Source organism: Rhinatrema bivittatum, chromosome 5 (genome assembly GCF_901001135.1).
Source record: "Rhinatrema bivittatum chromosome 5, aRhiBiv1.1, whole genome shotgun sequence".
NCBI classification, from domain to species: Eukaryota; Metazoa; Chordata; class Amphibia; order Gymnophiona; family Rhinatrematidae; genus Rhinatrema; species Rhinatrema bivittatum.
Window position 1 is genome coordinate 74504154 of NC_042619.1, and position 21238 is coordinate 74525391.

Consider the following 21238-nt stretch of genomic DNA (forward strand, 5'->3'; position numbering starts at 1 on the left):
ACTTGTCCAGGGGATGGAACTGGAGTTTCTGGAATGGACGGTAATTACCACAGGCGCAAGTTTCAGTGGATGGAGAGCTTATTTCCAGGGTCAGGAAACGCATAGTCACTGAAATGAAGTGGAACAATCTTGATCCATCAAACTGTAAAGGCCAGGGCTATCAGGAGAGTCATGCTTGAGTTTGGTGAGTACATGGAAAGGTGGTGAGAGTGTTTTGAAATTGCTATGGTGGTAGCTATATAAGTCTGCATGGAGGAACCAGTAGTGCAATAGTCTCAGCAAAGATGACATGTTTCTTCCAGTGGGCCGCATGTCAGACATGGCTGGGCTGGATTATCCAGGTGGATTTTCTGATTAGACGCATGTTGGATTCTGGAAATGGATTCTGGAAAATGGGAACAGTTGGAGGAAGCATTCTCCTTGATTAATCTAGGTGGGGAGAACCCCAGAGTTATCAAATAGTTTTGAAGATGAATGTCAAGTGTTGACACTTTTTTCCAATCGGGGCCAGAACTAGGGTTTGCAGGTGTGGTATCGAGTGGTTCTTCTAAAGGTATTTCTCCTCCTGTCTTTGGCATTTGATAATGCAGGTGGTTCAGAAGATTCAGAGGCATCGAGGGCTGGGGCTCTCATAGCCTTCGAATGACCTTGGTGGCTATGGTTGACTTGGTTCGAATCAGGGATCAGAGACCCTTAGGATTTGACCATGTCCAAGAGTTAATGTATCAGGTTATAGAGAAGGTTCAGGAGTTGAGGGTTATTCTAGAAAATGTTATTTCCATGTTGCTTTAGACTAGAAAGCGGTTGACATAATTTGCTTTTGTCCATATTTGGAAGGTTTTTAAGCTTGGGTGTAAGGAGACTGGAGTTCCTCCATTACAGGCATCGATTCCAGATGTTCTTTCCTTTTTGCAAAAGGGCTTGCTAAGGTGTATTGCTTTGAATTCCCTCCACGTGCTTCTGATGGCATTGTCCTCTTTTAATGGAAAGATTCGGAATGTTCCTTGGCCTGTCGTAATGTGCTCAGATGTCTCAAAAGAGTTAAAGAGTTGCAACCTTCGGTTAAGGAGTTGGTTCCAGATTGGAATCTCAATATGGTATTAAAGGTCTTGGGGACGGCTCGGTTTGATCCCATTTGGAAGGCATCCCTGAAAGATCTTACTTTGAAAGCAGTTTGTGGAGGAAAGTGCGGTGCAAAATTACAGGCTTTGTCATTGCAGGGATCCCTTTTTGAGGATCTCGGAGGAGGAGAGGTCAGTTTGCTGAGTACCCTCATTCTGACTAAATGTGTTCTCTGTTTTCATTAGGAACAGTCTGTGGAATTGCCAGTCTTTGAGAAGTCAATGTCAGAAGATAGTTCTATGGACCTGTGTAGTTTGGATGTGCGCAGAATCTGTTGAAGTATTTGAAGATGATAAATGATTTTCGCAAGTCAGATCATCTTTTTGTGCTTTTCAGTGGGCACAAGAAAAGCAAGAAGGTTTCTATACCTATGATTGCTAGATGAGTTGAGGAGTTTATTGCTTCGACAGCCATTCGCAATGATTTAGTTGTTCTGTAAGGTCTCAGGGTGCATTCTGTTAGGGTCCAGGTGACCTCTTGGGAGGAGTGTCAATTTGATTCACCTTGAAGAATTTTTAGGGCTGTTTTTGGTCCTTGTTGCATTCCTTTTATAAGCATTTTTGTTGGTATGGCCAGGCTTAGGGTGAGCATTTTGAAGGCAGAACTATCAGGATCTCTCCTAATTTAGGAGTGACTTAAGTACATTCAATGCTTCTGGACAGGTCTAATGAGGACTATAAGGAAGGTAAAATTAGGTTTCTTACGTGTAATTTTCTTTTCTTGAATCCTACCAAACCACTCCTGAATCTTACCCGTTGTTTTGGGGGTTTTTTTGTCCTATAGCCTGTAGAGCATATCTAGTTGTGGTTCGGATGTTTTGGTTTTGGGATCCTATTTATAAGTGGATGCGACTCTTTTTAAGAGTTCACCAAGGATTTTTTAAATTGTTCAGGCTTACTCCTGTTTGCAGGGGGGATGCTACTTTGGGAAAAAAAATACCCTGGGCTTTAGCCTCTCTCCTCGTCCCAGGCGCTTCACCGGTGAGGAAGAAGCCCCCTATTACCATGGGGGGACACCGCCTCTGAACACTCCTCGGAGGCCTCCGAGGAATTTCTTTCAGATCCTTCCCCCCCCCCCCCCGGAAGAGTTCACTTCTGGAGAATCTCTCCTTTGCTAGTTTTGTCAGGGGGATGGCGGAAACAGAGGAAGACACCTGCCACAAAAATCACAGGGGTGATGATGGTCCCAGTATATGAGGTTCTTCTGGACCTCCTTCACAGTCTGTGGGAACATCCAGGTACTGTGCCTCCGGTCAATAGGAAGACGGATGCCACCTATCTAATGCAACAGGCCCTGAGTTTTCAGAAGAGCCAGTTGCCATACCAGTCGGTGGTAGTAGAATCAGCCCAGAAAAAGGCCAAGAGAACTCGCCCTCAATCCTCCGCCCCTCCAGGGAAAGACCAGAGAGCCCTAGACACCCTAGGTCGAAGGGTTTTCCAAAGTTCTATGCTGATCGCTCACATAGCTGCATACCAGCTATACATGAACCAGTATAACAGGAACCTCTGGAAACAAGTTCGTGTTCTCAGAAACCCTGCCACAACAGTTTCAGGAGGGCATGGGATCCATCCTCTAGAAAGGTTTGGAGGCTGGTAAACCTGAAGTGAGGGCAGCCTATGATGTTTTTGAGACAGCGTCAAGGGTCTCAGCAGTGGGCATTAGTGCCAGACGCTGGGCCTGGCTAAAGGCCTCAGACCTTCGTCCAGAGGTCCAGGAAAAATTGGCTGACCTCCCCTGCACAGGAGAAAACCTGTTTGGGGATAAAATCCGTAACGCAGTGGCCCAACTCAAGGACCACCATGAGACCCTGCGTCAGTTATCCACTACCGCTTCGGATGCCTCCTAAGCAACCTGTAGAGGTCCACCTCGGATGCCAGAAAGCAATTTTACAAGCAATGGAGATACCTCTCTCTGGCATCCCGTGCTCGTGTTGTTCGGTCTGCCCAAAGAGGGCACCCTCGCTAGCAGAGAGTACCTAGAGCTCAACCAGTTCCCCAGCCTGGTCCTGCAGCTGGTTTTTGACTGGCATCCAGAGAGCAGAAACCAGTCCCTTCTGCCCCCATCGTCCAACCCACCTGTAGGAGGTCGTCCCTGCCACTTTGTCAACCATTGGTTTCCAATAACCACCGACTGATGGATATTGTCCATCGTAGCTCACAGTTACCATCTAAATCTCCTCACTGTTCTGCCAGTCTCCCTCCCCTCCCCAGTGTGGAGCCTTGTGGAACACGCAGCGACCCTCAAGTTAGAACTCTCGGCCCTGCTACAGTCCTGAGCCGTGGAACCAGTTCCTTGGTCTCAGTGGGGGCGAGGGTTCTTCTCCTGGTATTTCTCATCCCAAAAAGGACAGGTGGCCTCCGTCCCATCCTTTATCTTCGAGCATTAAACAGGTTCCTTCGCAGAGAACAGTTCAGAATGGTGTCCTTGGGCACCCTACTTCCGCTTCTGCATCAAGGGGAATGGCTCTGCTCTCTGGATCTACAGGATGCTTACGCGCACATTGCGATCTTTCCACCTCATTGCAAATTTCTGAGCTTTGTAGTTGGCCACAGACACTTCCAGTACAGGGTCCTCCCCTTCGGGCTAGCCTCTACGCCCCGGGTCTTCATGAAGTGCCTGGCAGTGGAGCACATCTGCTCCGGAATGGGGTACATGTGTTGCCATATCTGGATGATTGACTCATCAAGCGTTCGTCAAGGGAAGGGACCCTTCAGTCCCTCAATGTTATGCTAACCCTCCTCCAGTCACTGGGGTTTCTAGTCAACTACCTGAAATCCCAGCTGACTCTGTCCCAGCGACTGACCTTCATAGGAGCAGACCTGGACACCACGGTTGCCAAGGCATTCCTTCCCGGCGACCGCATAACCACTCTGGTCGGGCTGGCCAGATCCATCCGCCACCGGCGGACAGCCTCCGCCCACTTGCTCCTGAAGTTGCTGGGTCACATCACCCTGATGACCCGCCTAGCCATGAGGGTCACACAGTGGACCCTGTGGTCTCAGTGGCACCAAGCCACTCAGAAACTCAAGGCAGTCCAGATAACTAACCCGCTCCAGCTCTCCCTCACTTGGTGGGCGCAGGAATCCAACTTGAGCAAGGGACTTCCCTTTCATCCCCTGGCTGCTCAGGTGACTTTGACCACGGACGCCTCCAACCTAGGTTGGGGAGCCCATGTCAACGGCCTGCAGATAGAAGGGGTATGGTCCAGAACTGAGGCTGCCTGCCAGATCAACTTCCTAGAACTCTGTGTGATGTGTTATGCCCTCTACACATTCCAGGACTGCCTGTCCAGAAGGTCATCTTGATCCAGACGGACAACCAGTTAGCCATGTAGTATGTGAACAAACGGGGGCATAGGCTCCTACCTGCTCTGCCAAGAGGTGGTATAGATTTGGGCCTGGGCCCTGTCGCGTTCCATGCTCCTGCGAGCCATGTACCTGGCAGGCACCAAGAATGTAGTGGTGGACTGCCTCAGCCAGGTGTTCCAGCTCCACAAGTGGTCCCTGAACCCCTGTGTAGCATCCAGGATCTTCCACCAGTGGGGTCAGCCGATCGTAGAACTTTGCGTCCTTGCAGAACCACAAGGTGGACCGATTCTGCTCCCTACATGGGGACCGAGGGAGACCAACTGTGGATGCCTTCGCCCATTCCTGGAGTGCAGACTTCCTATATGCATATCCTCCAATTCTGCTAATAGGCAAGACTCTCGTGAAGCTACAGCAGGACCGAGGCTCCATGATCCTCATAGCCCCGCCTTGGCCACGTCAGTTCTGATTTCCCATTCTCCGCAACCTGTCTGTCCAGGAGCCCATTCACTTTGGCACCTCGCCTGACCTCCTCACGCATGATCAGGGCAAGCTGCGCCACGTGAACCTCAGGTCGCTGTCCCTAACAGCCTGGATGTTGAAAGGCTAATACTACGGCCCATTGACCTTTCTGATAATGTCTCGCGGGTCCTAGTAGCTTCGCGAAATCCTTCCACGTGGAAATCGTATTAGGCGAAGTGGAAAAGTTTCTCCTCTTGGTGCATGCAGGAAGGCCTTGACCCCCTTCTCTTGCTCCAAGCCGAGGCTCTTGTACTATCTCTGGTGCCTTTCGGAGTCTGGTCTACAGACATCTGAGTGCCATTAGCGCCTACCACCGAGGGATGGGCGACACCCTATTCTCGGTGCAGCCCTTAGTAGGGAGCTTCATGAGAGGCTTACTTCAACTGAAGCCTCCATTATGTCCTCCTGTTGTGGCTGGGACCTCAACATAGTGCTGGCGTGGCTCATGCGGCCTCCGTTTGAGCCCAAGCACCTTACTTGGAAGATTCTCTTCCTCGTGGCGGTTATGTCTGCTCGCAGGGTCAGTGAGCTGCAGGCCCTAGTGACCTATCCGCCTTACACGAGGTTCTTCCACAACAGGGTGGTACTGTGCACTCACCCTAAGTTCTTGCCCAAGATAGTGACTGACTTCCACCTAAATCAGTCCATTGTGTTCCCCACCTTTTTCCTGAGGCCACACTCACACCCAAGTGAGCGGGCTCTGAATACCTTGGACTGCAAGCATGCTCCTGCCTTTTATCTAGACCGCAAGCAGCCCACCCAACTCTTTGTCTCCTTTGACAAAAATAGACTCGTTGTGGTGGGCAAGTAGACCCTGTCTAACTGGTTGGCGGACTGTATTGCTTTCTTCTAGCAGCATCAGGAACGCCGTCAGGAAGAGCGTTAGGCGGAGGCTTGTTTGAGCACCAGGAAATTTAAAAAATAAGCGAATACCTCACTGGTTTTTGGTGAAAAGAAAATGCATATGAATAAACCCTGAGGAAGACATTGGATGTCGAAACTTGTGCAAGTCGGGATTAATTCAAGACATTTCAAAGCTAAGTACTGTATAGCAACTCAATTTCTGACGGTTTGGGGTAATAATAGATAGTGTGTTTGCACGAAGAAAATAAAGACAAAACAAATAAGAACAAAAAAGAACAAAGAATGGAATTTACTGATGCCTATCTCTGAAAAGTTTTTAAAATATAATTGTTTGAAATAAAAATATGGAGGTTGGAAGGTGTGTTGATGATTAGACGGTAAAGGCACTGAGGGGGTTGCCGGACATTAACTATATGAAACCATCCCCATCCTTCCAAAAAAATGTCTTGATTTCATAAATATATTTTGAGTAAGGCTACAGTAAATACCTTAGCTAAAACATTAGAACCAAGTGACTATTTTGTTAAATTCTTCTAGCAGCAAGCAGGCCTTCCACTCGAGGGATGAGTGAAAGCGCACTCAGTGAGGGCCATGGCAGTGTCAGTGGCACTCTTCTGGGCAGTCCCTATTGCCGAAATCTGCAAGGCTGTGACGTGGAACTCCTTCCACGCCTTCGCAGCCCATTACTGCCTGGACAAGGATGGTTGACAGGACAGCGTCTTTGGCCAGTCTGTCCTCCGTAATTTATTTCTAGTGTAAGAACCCAACTCTTCATGCAGGGCCCAGTATGGTATTCAGGCTGCGCATCCGTGTTGTGCCTGTTGAACGTTATTGGGTGCTTGTTGGCCCGGGGTGGTCCAGGGAAAGCCTGCAGCTTGCTATTCACCCATCTTTGAGGACTACCATCTTGCTTGTCCTGGGAGAAAGCAGAGTTGCTTACCTGTAACAGGTGTTCTCCCAGGAGAGCAGGATGTTAGTCCTCACAAAACCTGCCCGCCACACCACGGAGATGGATTCGCTTACATTTTTTAATTTTATGTTTTGATTGTGCTTTTTTGCTATAAAATGAGACTGAAGGGGGACTCCGTGTGGCCATGGGGTTAGTGGCATGTTGGACATGCTCATTGGGCCAGTCAAAGTTCTAGAAATTTTCACAAAAGTGTTCCGTGACAGGACTCCATCTGATGATGTCACCCATCTGTGAGGACTAACATCCTGCTGTCCTGGGAGAACACCTGTTACAGGTAAGCAACTCTGCTTTGCGTACAACATCTCCTCATCTTTCTGCTTTTGAACTGCCTCCTATCTCATCTTCAGGCTGAGTGAGACAGAAACCATGTGCACTGAGAACTGGATGTAACTAACTCTGAATATTGGGAGAAGCAGTAGTGAAAGAGCTTTGACAGCCATGTGTGGCAGTCAAGGTAAATAACAGAGCCAGCTGCTCACACTATACACCAACAGCTCTCATTTCTTGCAGTTATATAAAGTAGGAGGTGATCCACTGTAATGAGTTAATGTGAGTCTCTGCCCCTCCCACCCTTTGTTTCAAAATTTGGAAGGGAAATGGTGTGGCTTTCAGTGCTTCCATAGCTCTTTTTAGGCTGTATAAATCCTCTCTATGTCCACATTGCCTGCTCAATGGAGGTTGGTACATCATACAATCGGGCCGATACAGTAAAGTCGTGGGAGAGCGGCGTGCGTACAGGCCACTCTTCTGTGCGCGCGATTCACTTTAAATTAGGCCCGGCGGTAAAAACAGGCAAAAGGAGGCGCTAGAGACACTAGTGCATCCCTAGCGCCTCCTTTTGGACTGGAGCGGCAGCTGTCAGCGGGTTTGAAGGCTGACGCTCAATTTTGCCGTCATCAGTTCTCGAGCCCGCTGACAGCCACGGGCTCGGAAACCGGACGCCAGCAAAATTGAGCGTCCGATTTTCGACCCGACAGCCGCGGGCCGACTTCAAATTTTTTTTTTTTTTTTTGTTACTTTTGGAAACTTTTGGGACCTCCGACTTAATATCGCCATAATATTAAGTCGGAGGGTGCACAGAAAAGCAGTTTTTACTGCTTTTCTGTGCACTTTCCCGGTGCCCGAAGAAATTAGCGCTTACCTTTTGGGTAGGCGCTAATTTACGAAAGCAAAATGTGCGGCTTGGCTGCACATTTTGTTTTCTGAATCGCGCGGGAATACCTAATAGGGCCATCAACATGCATTTGCATGTTGCGGGCGCTATTAGGTTCAGGGGGTTGGACGCGAGTTTTCAGCCCCTTACTGAATAAGGGGTAACGCTAGATGTGGAAAACGCGCATCCAATAGAGGGTTAACAGTGCGCTCTGTCGGAGCGCACTATACTGTATCAGCCCGAATGTTGGGTGTGCCTGAGGCTTGTAAAGATTGGAAAACAGTGCTCCAAGGCATCTCGGTGAGCAGCATTGTGTTTGTCTTCTTTGGAAATGGGAAAGATCGAAGGATATTTCAAGTTAAGCACTGTGATTTGGGCATTGGAGCTATATGTGCTAAGTGACTACATAAATTTGATTGTGTATAGTTGAAAAATATTTACAACAGCTAATAATTTATTTTTTCAGTCTCTAATGCATTATGTTGGCGAAAGTGTTTCAATGATTAAAACTAAACTAACTGAGGAAACCAAGATAATCTCATTGAGGAATCTGATAATTCAGTGTACAAACTGCATATGCAATTATACTAAGGTAAGCACCTGCTTATAAGAATGTATATTCAGATTCAAAATGAAATTCCGTATATATTGTGTAAGATGATAGTTGTGTACTGTTTTATTTTATTGTATAAGATTGCTAGTTCAACTGCAACTTTTCTAGTACTGACAGCTTAATGTGTGCATCCTAACACTCTTATGTGGGTGGGGTGCCAGCAAGCCTTGCTAAAGATAGCTGCTTAATCCCTTTGCTCTCCTCCCTTTGCGCCAAGAAAAGATGTAAAGTGAGATCAAACAGAAGGTACTCTGGATGCTATGACCATATAAGAACATGCCATACTGGGTCAGACCAAGGGTCCATCAAACCCAGCATCCTTTTTCCAACAGTGGCCAATCCAGGCCATAAGAACCTGGCAAGTAACCAAAAACTAAGTCTATTCCATTTTACTGTTCTAGTAATAGCAGTGGCTATTTTCTAAGTCAACTTAATAGGTAATGGACTTCTCCAAGAACTTATCCAAATGTATTTTAAACACAGCTACACTAACAGCACTAACCACATCCCCTGGCAACAAATTCCAGAGTTTAATTGTGCATTGAGTGAAAAAGAACTTTCTCGGATTAGTTTTAAATGTGCCACATGCTAACTTCATAGAGTGCCCCTAGTCTTTCTGTTATCTGAAAGAGTAAATAACCGATTCACATCTACCTGTTCTAGACCTCTCATGATTTTAAACACCGCTATCATAGCCCCCCTCAGCAGTCTCTTCTCCAAGCTGAACAGTCCTAACCTCTTTAGTCTTTCCTCATAGGGGAGCTGTTCCATCCCGTTTATCATTTTGGTCGCCCTTCTCTGTACCTTCTCCATCGCAATTACCGTATTTTTCGGACTATAAGGCGCACCGGATTATAAGGCGCATTATCAATGAGCACCTGCTAAGGCGTCCAGGTTCATATATAAGCCGCACCGGATTATAAGGCGCAGCAGTGGCGTAGCGAGTGGTGGGCGGCCGCCAAGAAAAAAATCGCGTTTAAACGCGCTGATGCTCCTCCTCCTTCTTGTCTGTGCGTCCCCGGAAGTAAACGTTGCCGGAGGGGAAGCATCAGTGTGTGCAGACGTGGAGCAGCACTTGCGTTTACGGACCGCTGCGAATCTCAAGTCGCAGCGGCCCGAGAAGAAGAGGAGGCCCGGTAGCAGGGCCACTGCAGAGCCCATCCTGCGGCGACCCGCGAAGAGGAGGCCTAGAGGTGAGTTGAGAGCCTGTGCTTGAGCAAGACAGCATGTGGGAGTGAGAGACTGAGTGTATGAATGATATTATGAGACACAGCATGTGACAGTGAGAGCCAGTGTGTGTGTGTGAGAGAGAGAAATGCATGTGAGAATGAGAACCTGTGTGTTTGAGGGAAGAAGATGGAGAGAAAAGAAACAGAAAAAAAGACAATATAAAAGGAGTGGCAGCAGAAAAATTCATATATAAGGCGCACCGGATTATAAGGCGCACTTCCGATTTCTGAGAAAATCGTAGGTTTTTATGTGCGCCTTATAGTCCGAAAAATACGGTATATCTTTTTTTGAGATGTGAGAATCAGAATTGAACACAATATTCATGGTGCGGTCTCACCATGGAGCGATACAGAGGCATTATGACCTTTTCTGTTTTATTAACCATTCCCTTCCTAATAATTCCTAACATTCTGTTTGCTTTTTTGACTGCCGCAACACACTGAAACGACTATTTCAATGTATTATCCACTATGATGCCTAGATCTCTTTTCTGGGTGGTATCTCCTAATATGGAACCTAACATTGTGTAACTATAGCATGGTTTATTTTTCCCTGTATGCATCACCTTGCACTTATCTACATGAAATGTCATCTGCCATTTGGATGCCCAATTTTCCAGTCTCACAAGGACCTCCTGCAATTTATCACAACCTGCTTGAGATTTAACTACTCTGAATAATTTTGTATCATTTGCAAATTTGATTACCTCACTCGTCGTATTCCTTTTCAGATCATTTATAAATATATTGAAAAGCACTAGTCCCAGTACAGATCCCTGAGGAAATCCACTGCCCACCCCTCTCCACTGAGAAAATTGTCCATTTAATCCTACTCTGTTTCCTGTCTTTTAACCAGTTTGTAATCCACGAAAGGACATCGCCACCTATCCCATGACCTTTTACTTTTCTTAGAAGCCTCTCATGAAGAACTTTGTCAAATGCCTTCTGAAAATCCAAATATATCACATCTACCGGTGCACCTTTATCTACATGTTTATTAACCCCTTCAAAAAAAGTGAAGCAGATTTGTGAGGCAAGACTTGCCTTGGGTAAAACCATGCTGACTTTGTTCCATGAAACCATATCTTTCTATATGTTTTGTGATTTTGATCTTTAGAATAGTTTCCATTATTTTTCCCGGCACTGAAGTCAGGCTCACTGGTCTATAGTTTCCCGGATCGCGACTGGAGCCCTTTTTAAATATTGGGGTTCCCTGTACGTACCAGGATCAGTCCAGACTGTGGGTTATGTCCCCCTTCCAGCAGATGGAGTCAGAGCAAAAACTGAGAGGGCGGTCTCTCATGACTGGTGCGCCCTCTGTAAACCTTCAGTATTTCTCTGACTCCAGAGAAATACTGGTTGTACCTTCGGTTCTCCCATTTTCTTTCTGAGAGGATAGTCTTTGTTGATTTATTTCTCCTGTTTTCTTGTTAACACTTTTTACTTGGATGGATCTTATTAAAAAAAAAAACAAAAACGGAACGGGTCATTAAAGTTAGGCTGCGCAGGACTTTGATTTCGTTCCTGCTATCGAAGGTTTTTGGAGGTCTGGGTTCCAAGCCCTTCTTTACTTGCTTCCATGCTGCGGCTGACAAGATGCAGCGCCTGCGGGGAGCCCGGATCATGGCTCTCCCGGGAAGGCCTGTGTGCTCGATGCCTCCCCGGCGGGGAGGGCACTTCGAGCCCTAGAGGGCGGTCTGTTTCGCACGCAAATGCACGCCAGGCTCTGAGAAGGTCGGCCCCGTTCCCGTCCAACGGTGGTCATCTTGGATCTACTACTTGCCTCTCCAGCACTGCCTCTCGGGGATTCAGATCCTGGATGGACTTCATCCTCCCCCGGCCATCCCTCTGATGCATGGGGCTTATTTGGCAAGGCTCAGCCACCACCAGGATGCGGTTTGGCTCCCTCCTCCTAAAGCGGTCAGTCTGGGGGAACTCCCGGACGTGGCAGGGGGGCCTCGGGGATCGGTACCGTCTTGGCCCGGTACAGCACCAGTATTTCTGGCCCTGCCATTCCAGTGGCCCCTACGGGATCCTCTAGGGTTCAGCCGGTTGCCCATCCAACCGGTCCTGACCCTCCACCCCCGACGGACCCTACAGTGGACCCTGATCTAGATGACCCGACACCCTCAGCGCACATCGAAGGGGATGTTCCTCTGGTTCTACGCCTTTTCCAGAGCGATGAGATGGTTCCGCTTATCTCACGTGTCCTGGCCGGATTAGATATTGAGGCCCCCGCCACCAGCACTGCACCGAAGAGAGGGGATCCCGATCTACCAGGGCTCAAGCCACCTTTGAAGACTTTCCTTTTCATCCTATGCTCCTCCCATTGCTGTCCAGGGGGTGGGAGACTCCGGAGCCCTCTCTGTGAGTTGGCAGAGTGATTGACAGACTGTATCCACTCCCCGAGGAGTCCCTGGAACTACTTAAGGTACCAAAGGTGGATGCGTTTGTATCCGCAGTCGCGGCTAGGACACCTATTCCTGTGACTGGAGGAGCAGCCCTCAGGGATTTGCAGGACTGCAACTTGAGGTGTATTTGAAGAGAGTGTTTGAGGCGCCCGCCTTGGGAGTTCGGGCTGCTGTTTGTAGCTCCCTGATGCAGCGGGCATGACTCCGGTGGATCCAACAACAACTCGGGACTCAGGACCTGCCTCCAGTGGAGGCACAACAGGTGGAAAGGCTAGAAGCCGTCATAGCGTATGGCACGGACGCGCTGTATGACCTTCTCCGGGTGCTGGCCAGATCTATGGTTTCCGTAGTCTCAGCTCGGCACCTCCTCTGGCTCAGGACCTGGCCCACAGATTCCTCCTCCTAGTCTCAACTCGGCTTCCTTCCCTTCAAGGGTAAGTTGTTGTTTGGAGAGGAGATGGAGCAACTTATTAAGTTGCTCCATGAGCATAAGGTACTTAAGATACTGGAAGATCCTCCTCGGAGATCCAGAACGTACAGCTCTGCGCGGAACCGTTTCAGAGGACATCTGCGCTTCCGCCAAGTGTGGCCAGTGTTCCCACAGGCCTCCCTTGTCTAAATCACAGTCCTGGTCTCATTCCTTTCGGGGATGAAGATCAGCCCGAGGCACCCTCGCCCAAGGGACTGCCACTGTATCTTCACAATGAAACATTGCCAGCCCACTCTTCGATTCCCCGGATAGGAGGATGCCTGTCGCTCTTCTACGAGGAGTGGGTCACAATCACCTCAGACCAGGGCATCCTGGATATTCTACAGCGCAGTTACGCTTTAGAATTTGCTCGACCTCTTGGAAGACAGTTTTGTCTTTTCTCTGTGCAGACTAAGGAAACGGGGAGCAGTACGTCAGACGCTAGACCGCCTCCTGGATCTGGGAGCCATTCTTCCGTTGTCACTACCAGAATAAGGACTCTGCCATTATTCCGTCTACTTCGTAGCCCCCAAGCAAGAAGGCTCCTTCTGGCTGATCCTGGATCTCAAGATGGTCAACAGGACGCTCAAGATACCACACTTCAGGATGGAAACTCGGCGCTCAGGGATTGCTGCGGTGCACTGGGGAGAGTTCCTGGCGTCCTTGGACTTGACGGAGGCTTATCTTCATATCCCCATCCTGAAGGAGCATCAGTGCCTCCTTCGCTTCAAGATTTTGGGGCAGCTCTTCCAGTTCCAGGCCCTGCCATTCGGCCTGGCAACCGCTCCTCGCACCTTTACCAAGGTGATGGTAGTGGTGGCGGCGGCCCTGAGGAAGGAACGGATCCTGGTCCCTCGACTTTCTGGGAGCTCATTTTGACATTAAAGTAGGCACAGGCTCTCTTCGCCTGGAGCGGGCCCAATCGCTCCTTGCTCAGGTTCAGCGTTTCGGGACCTCTGACTTCCCACAGCCTGGGACTATTTCCAGTTTCTAGGTTCCATGGCCTCCACGACAGATGTTGTACCTTGGGCCTTTGCCCACATGCGTCCCTTACAAAGAGCATTACTCTCCGTTGGAAGCCGGTATCTCAGGAATTTCAGGCTCCTCTGCCGATACCACCCTTACCCAAGGACAGCCTGACCTGGTGGCTCGACCTGGATCATTTGCTTCGAGGAGTAGAGCTCGAGGTTCCACAATGGGTACTCGTTACAACAGATGCCAGCCTTACCGGCTAGGGCCAGTATGAGGTCGGCACTCGACGCAGGTCAGTGGACACCAGAACAGGCAACTTGGCCAATCCACCAAGTTGCCTGTTCCGTCTTGCGCTGCAGCGTTTTCTGCTCCTAGCACAAGGCCGAGCAGTCCGGATCCTCTCCGACAACGCCATGACTGTGGCATACATCAGTCGTCAGGGGGGAGCAAGAAGTCTCCATGTGACTTGGGAGACGAACAAGCTGATGCCATGGGCGAAACTCCACCTGTCTCAACTGGCTGCGTCTCACATTTCAGGGGTGGACAATGTTCAGGTGGCTTTTTTAAGTTGCTAGTGCTTAGATCCCGGAGAATGGGAACTATCCCAGGAGGCAGTGGTACCACTCGTCACGCAGTGTGGGACTCCCCATCTGGATCTGATGGCCATGCAAAGGCTCCGTGCTTTTTCAGCAGCAGAAGGGAGCATGGAGCAGAATGCGTTGATGCCCTAGCCCTCCCGTAGCCGAGGAACATCTTACGTTCCGTGTTCCCGCCTTGGTCCCTGGTGGGAAGAGTGCTCCGAAGAATAGAGGGTCACCAGGGGCCCGTGATTGTCGTGGCTCCGGAGTGGCCTTGTCAACCGTGGTTCTCAGACTTGGTCAACCTTGCGGTGGACGGCCCGCTGCGCCTGGGGCATCTGTCGAATCTCCTATGGCAGGGACCAGTATTTTTCGACCAGGTAGATCGCTTCTGTCTAGTGGCCTGGCTTTTGGAACGGCGCCAGCTGAGGAGACAAGGGTATCCAGCGGTGGTTATCTCCATAAGAACATAAGAACATAAGAAAATGCCATACTGGGTCAGACCAAGGGTCCATCAAGCCCAGCATCCTGTTTCCAACAGTGGCCAATCCAGGCCATAAGAACCTGGCAAGTACCCAAAAACTAAGTCTATTCCATGTAACCATTGCTAATGGCAGTGGCTATTCTCTAAGTGAACTTAATAGCAGGTAATGGACTTCTCCTCCAAGAACTTATCCAATCCTTTTTTTAAACACAGCTATACTAACTGCACGAACCACATTCTCTGGCAACAAAATCCAGAGTTTAATTGTGCGTTGAGTAAAAAAGAACTTTCTCCGATTAGTCTCAAGGCTAGGAAGCCTTCCACCTCCAGGTCCTATGTCTGAGCTTGGAAAGTGTTTGAGGCTTGCTGCCAGTCTTCACGTCTCTCTCCATGGCGTGCGACCATAGCCCAGATCTTGTCATTCTTACAGCGAGGGCTGGAGAGGGGATTAGTCTACAATTTTCTCCGAGTTTAGGTGGCAGACTTAGGTGCTCTAGTTCATCATTGGGATGGCCCTCCTCTTGTGACACACCCGGACGTGGTCCGGTTCTTGAAGGGAGTGAAGCATGTGAAACACCGATTCGCAATTTATGCCCCTCGGGGAGTTTTGATTTTGATCCTTCGTATTCTTGGCAGGCTGCCCTTTGAACCACTGTAGAGCGCTACCCTCAAGGACCTGACTCTTAAGACAGTTTCCTTGGTTGCCATCTGTTCCACTTGCAGAATCTTGGAGCAGCAGGCCTTGTCATGTAGAGAGCCTTATCTCCGCTCTACGGATCCCGGAGTATCCTCGGGTATCGTACCATCTTTCCTTCCAAAGATGGTCTCGTCTTTTCATCTGAATCAGTTGGTGGATCTGCCATCATTCCAGGATGAGGATTCCAAGGCGCTCAGGCGCCTAGATGTCAAGCGAGTCCTCCTTCGATTTCTGGAGGTTATTAATGACTTCCGCTTATCAGATCATCTTTTTGTCTTCTGGAGTGGTCCCAAGAAGGGGAACTAGGCTTCAAAGACCACCATTGCCCAATGGATGAAGGAAGCAATCTCTACCGCGTACATTGGCACGGGGTGTTAGCCCCCAGACAGTATTAAAGCTCATTCTCTCCGAGCTCAAGCAGCTTCCTGGGCAGAAAGCCAAGTGGTCTCTCCGTAGGAATTTTTTTTTTTTTCCAATATAATTTTTATTCAGAATGCACAGAATAGCAACCATAATACAACCACAGGTATACAGTTGAAGAACTGCTCAAGTAATACAAAGGAACAGATAATGCACATAATCAATGTGTAAGTGACAGACAGGCACCGCATAGCAAAACACCAATAACAAAAGCATGATACATAAGGAATGTACAAGGATGAAATTAAATTACAAGCCAGGTCATATAATATAAGCGTCCTAGGACCCCCTAAGGAGATGACAACCCTTCACCGGAAGGGAAAGGACAGACTGCAATGTACCATAGTATGACAAATGATAACAATATATATGTGTGATATATTATCAAGATGGTGGAATAAAGCAGATTACGACCCATGCCTCCGAGTCTGACTAGTCGCTTTGAATCTTGTGTTTTATGTGGAAGGATGCAAATGTCCCGCATCAAGGTATCCCATAGCTCGTCTCCACTGGAGATAAGGAGCCCACGTCTTGTCAAATTTGGGTATTTGTTTGTGCTTTTGAGCTGTTATCTTATACAGCACACTCATATCGTCTAACTTCTGTAGTAAGGAAGATTTAGTAGGCACAATAGCTTGTTTCCAGTATAGCGCCAAGAGACACCGGGCCCCCAAACAAAGCTGATTAATAAGGGTACTTTCGAACCGAGAACCAACAACCGGTGCATTTAACAGGCCCTGCACCGGAGTCAATACCACTCGTTTTTTTATTGTACACAAAATAATATCCTGGACATCCAACCATAGACGTTTAACGTGACTACATTCCCACCACATATGCAGGAACGTGCCCCGCTGTCCACATCCCTTCCAGCATTCATCAGAAGCGCATAAGTGTGCTTTATACAACCGACTCGGAGTGAGATGCCACCTAAACAAAAGTTTATACCCATTTTCTGTGAGAGAGGAAGACACCGAGGAGCCCTTGGTACACAAAAAGATTTGAGCCCACTCCTCCTCAGACAATGTGAGCCCTAAATCACCTTCCCATTTAGACACATACCGAGGCTGTTGGGACAACGAGTTCTGTAATAGGGCATAGATTTTTGATAAACCACCCTTTAGGCGATCAGCTAAGGCACACCACCCTTCAAATTGCGATCTGCCCTTATCTATGTCCTCTTTCATATGCTCCCGTTGGATAAATTGTTGTAATTGATAGTGAGAATAATAAGCGGAAGGCGGAAGTTGGTAAGCTTCCTGTAATTGGGAGAATGTCATGAAGTCAGTACTACCTCTGATTTTTGCCACAGTGGTAATACCTTTATGCCTCCACTCACTAAAAAGTGCAGAGTCCCATCCCGGAGAAAAGGAGGCATGATGAAGTAAATGGGTATTCAAAAAATAACATCTCGTTCCCACCAATAAAGTTTTCCATCGAACCCACGACTGTAGGGTGGTTTGTAAAGGTAAGGAGAGACATCCCGTAATCTTCAAAGATTTCTTAGGTTGCCATATTAAGGCTTGAATGGGAATAGAGCCCAAGTGAGCCTGTTCAATATCTACCCATCGGGGTCTCTCACCACCTCTATGCCACGCCAAGATCGCAGCTAATTGAGCAGCAGCATAGTACCATTGCAGGTTTGGGACCCCTAAACCTCCCCATAGCTTGTGGCGGTAAAGAGTGGTTTGTGCGACTCGAGGCGGTCTTCGCTTCCATATGAAGGCGAACAGTCGCTTTTGCCAAGTCTTCAACATAGCCGCAGAAATCGAAATCGGTAGAGACTGGAATAGATAGTTAAATTTGGGAAGGATTGTCATCTTAATTACAGCTATCCGTCCCGTCCAGGAGATAGGCAGGTCACTCCAATTATCTAAATCTTGGAAAATCTTGGACACCAATGGTAGGTAATTCAATTTAAACAAGTCATCCAAATTCTGGCCAATTTGTATCCCAAGATATTTAATTTTGGACCCCGCCCATTTTAAGGGGAACTGTTGTTGTAGAGACAAAGTTTGGTCCAGAGGCATAGAGATGTTCAGGACCTCGGATTTATCAAGATTAAGCCGAAAGCCTGAAACCGAGCTAAACTCGGACAAGCATCCGATCACCCTCCGCAGAGAATGGTGGGGGTTGGTAAGGGTGAACAGGACATCGTCCGCAAAAAGCGACATTTTATAAGTCTCCAATCCCACTGCAATACCAGAAATAGTCGAATCCCCCCTGATGACAGTGGTGAGCGGCTCTAAAAATAACGCGAACAGCAGAGGAGAGAGAGGACATCCCTGTCGCGTCCCCCGAGTGATCGGAAAGGGATTCGAATAATTCCCATTAACTTTCACCCTCGCCCTGGGATTATCATACAGCCTAGAGAGCCATGTCAAGAATTTGGGACCAAAATTCATTTTTTCCAGTGTACGAAAGAGAAAAGGCCAGTGGACCATGTTGAACGCTTTTTCAGCGTCTATAGCTAATAATATAGCTGGGGTATGATCTCTCTTTACACTCCATAGTAAGTCCAAGATTTTCCTAACATTGTCCGCTGCCTTCCGTCCCGGGATAAACCCGGCTTGATCTGGGTGAGTCAATTTCGCCATCACTCGATTCATACGATTAGCTAGAATCTTGGCTAATAATTTTAAATCGATGTTAATAAGAGAGATAGGGCGGTAAGACCCACAGTCTAACGGGTCCCTGCCCGGTTTGGCCAAAATAGTGATGCCAGCCACATTAGCTTCCGCTGGCAAATTCTCCCCATCCCGTAAAGCATTAAAAGAATCAAGCAAGTAAGGGGAAACCTGGTCTAGAAACTTTTTATAAAAAAGGCCAGTATAGCCATCGAGACCGGGTGCTTTATTAGGCTTAAGAGCCTTAATGGCTAGTGAAAGCTCGGCTGGTGTGATAAGTTTCTCAAAATATTGCCTCTCCGTGTCAGTCAGTTGTGGGAGAGGAATATCGGCTAAATAATCATCTATCTGTGAATCAGATATGCCAGAGTCAGCCGTATATAAAACCCCATAAAATTGTTGAAATCGACTCTGGATCTGGTCCGCAGAGTCCAGAATAGAGCCATCCCCCGCTTTAATTTGTGTGATCTGATTTTGGATGGACAATTTCTTTAATTTACGCGCCAAGAGCCGACCAGATTTGTTTCCCCACTCAAAGTGTTCTTGCCGAATAAGCTGTAACTTATGGGCAACATCCCTCGCTTGCAAGGCCTTCAGCGCCGTGCGGGCCCTCAGCAGTCTGCTATAGACCTTGGGGGATAAAGATACCTTATGTTGCTTTTCCAAAGCAGAGATATCAGACAGCAGTTCTGCTTCTTTCGCTTGGGTAATCTTTTTCGTATATGAAGCTTGAGAAATAAATTTACCCCTAAGAACCACCTTCAAACAATCCCACAGAATAGGCTGGGAGTGATTGCCTGAGCCATTAAATTGTTGATATTCCTCTATCGCTGTCTTAATGGTTTGGCAGAAAGCATCATGATCTAGTAGGGAATCATTAAGTTTTCAAAAGCGCAACCCGGTCTGAGGAGACTGAGTTCGGAGGGTCAACCAAATAGCGCCATGGTCCGACCAGGTTATGGGGCCTATACCCAGATCGTATACTCTGAAAATAAGTGTTTTGTCCAATAAAAAATAATCAATTCGGGAGTATGAATTGTGGGGATGAGAATAAAACGTATAGTCTCTAGTATCATGATTTTTATGGCGCCATATATCCATTACCTCCCGGGATCGTATAAATTTTTTGAGACATTTGCGCCCTTCGGCCGACCCTACCCCTCCCCCAGAGGAATTATCCATTCTTGGTTGAATGGTGATATTAAAATCCCCAGCTAAAATAAGATGATCCCCCTCCACGGAGGCGAGGCTCCCATTCAGCTGGTCCATATATTCCGAGTGGGAGGTATTCGGGGCATACACATTGACGATAGTATATTTGACTTTATCTACCTCTACCAATAGCATCAAGAACCTTCCCATGGGATCTGCAACATGGTGAAGGACAACACCTGGAAAGTCCTTTCTCATTAAGATACTAACGCCCGCATACTTCCCTGCCTTAGGGGCGGCAGCGTGATATTGGTGGGGATACAAATGCCACTGAAGCAAATGAACATAGTGCTGCTGCAAATGGGTTTCCTGTAACAATATAACATCCGCCTGTGACCTCTGAGCGTCCCTTCTAAGATGCTGTCTTTTTTGCGGACTATTGAGACCCTTCACATTCAGGGACCAGAGTTTAAAAGACATCATTAGGTCTTTTCTCCCTCCCCTCCCCCTGCAGGAATCCCCCCATCAGACATCCCTTCGTCCACCCCTTTGGGCTCAACAAACCCCCTCTTTAAGCGAGTACAGATTCCTTGAAGCTGAACAAAATTGGTGAGCACTGTACGGTAAAAGTAGCGTGCATTATGCCTGTTGTGCAATGAAAAATTATTCCCCGTCCCACCCTCCCCCCTCCCTCCTTCCACCACAATGCCTCACGGATTCGTACTAATACCATTCCGTAAAGGTGCGGGGGTAGCAGTCACCAGCGAGGCTCGCTCCTCCAGTCCCGGTCCTTCTTCCGCCGGCCCCCCCTAAAAAAATATCAGTGTACCACAGTGTAAACCGTAACCAAACAGAACAAATGAATGAACCATCATTGCTAAAAACCATAGCCCAACACATTAGAACAATACCCAGCAGAGTCCCAAGGAATTCAGCCTTTCCCTTTATCCTGGTCCGATGAGCTGTCTCCGGATTGGCGTCTCAAGCGCTTCCCTCCTCCTCGTACCCTCTGCCAGCGTGGAGTTTCTAAAGGAGCAGAAGAAGAGGCCGAGGACGAACTCCCCGATGCAAGGGCGGCAGGGACTTGACGACCCGCAGATCTCAAAATGGCAATCGCCTCCTGAGGAGTCTTAGCCGTATTCGTAGTGCCATCAATGGTGATAGCTACGCCAAAGGGGAACAACCAGCGGTAGTGGAGATTTTCCTTACGAAGTAATGAGGTAACGTCTTTAAACTCCAGGCGTTTCTTTAAGGTCAGGGAAGAGAGATCTGTAAAGACTTGTATGGTATGGGACTCCCATTCCCAGGCGGCCTTTTTCCTTGCAATTTGAAAAATCTTATCCTTCAGTGGAAATCTGGTGAAACATACAATTATGTCCCTAGGTTTGCCAGCAATTCTGGGCCCCAGGGTCCTGTGTGCCCTCTCCAGGTCAATACTAATATCTGAGTCCAGCTCTGCATGGCCCCCCGGGTCCTGCTGCAGAAGCAGAAAGGCACAGATACGTTTAATCGTGGCTGCACAGTCTGCAAACGAGTCTGTTTCAGGAATGCCCCTGAATCTTAAATTATTTCGCCTGCTTCTATTTTCTAAGTCTTCCATTTTAGCTAGGAGACCATCCGAATCCTGCGTTACCTTACTCACTGTCTTAG

General features: G+C 48.1%; 1 protein-coding gene across 1 annotated transcript in view; it reads left to right on the forward strand.

The window, feature by feature from the left end:
- The window catches only part of ATM (ATM serine/threonine kinase), a 586955-nt gene that overhangs the window by 121040 nt on the left and 444677 nt on the right, over positions 1–21238 (forward strand). The window contains exon 15 of the mRNA XM_029602465.1: positions 8403–8528. Coding sequence (XP_029458325.1) covers positions 8403–8528 — 126 coding nt within the window. The remainder of the gene's footprint in view (positions 1–8402; positions 8529–21238) is intronic.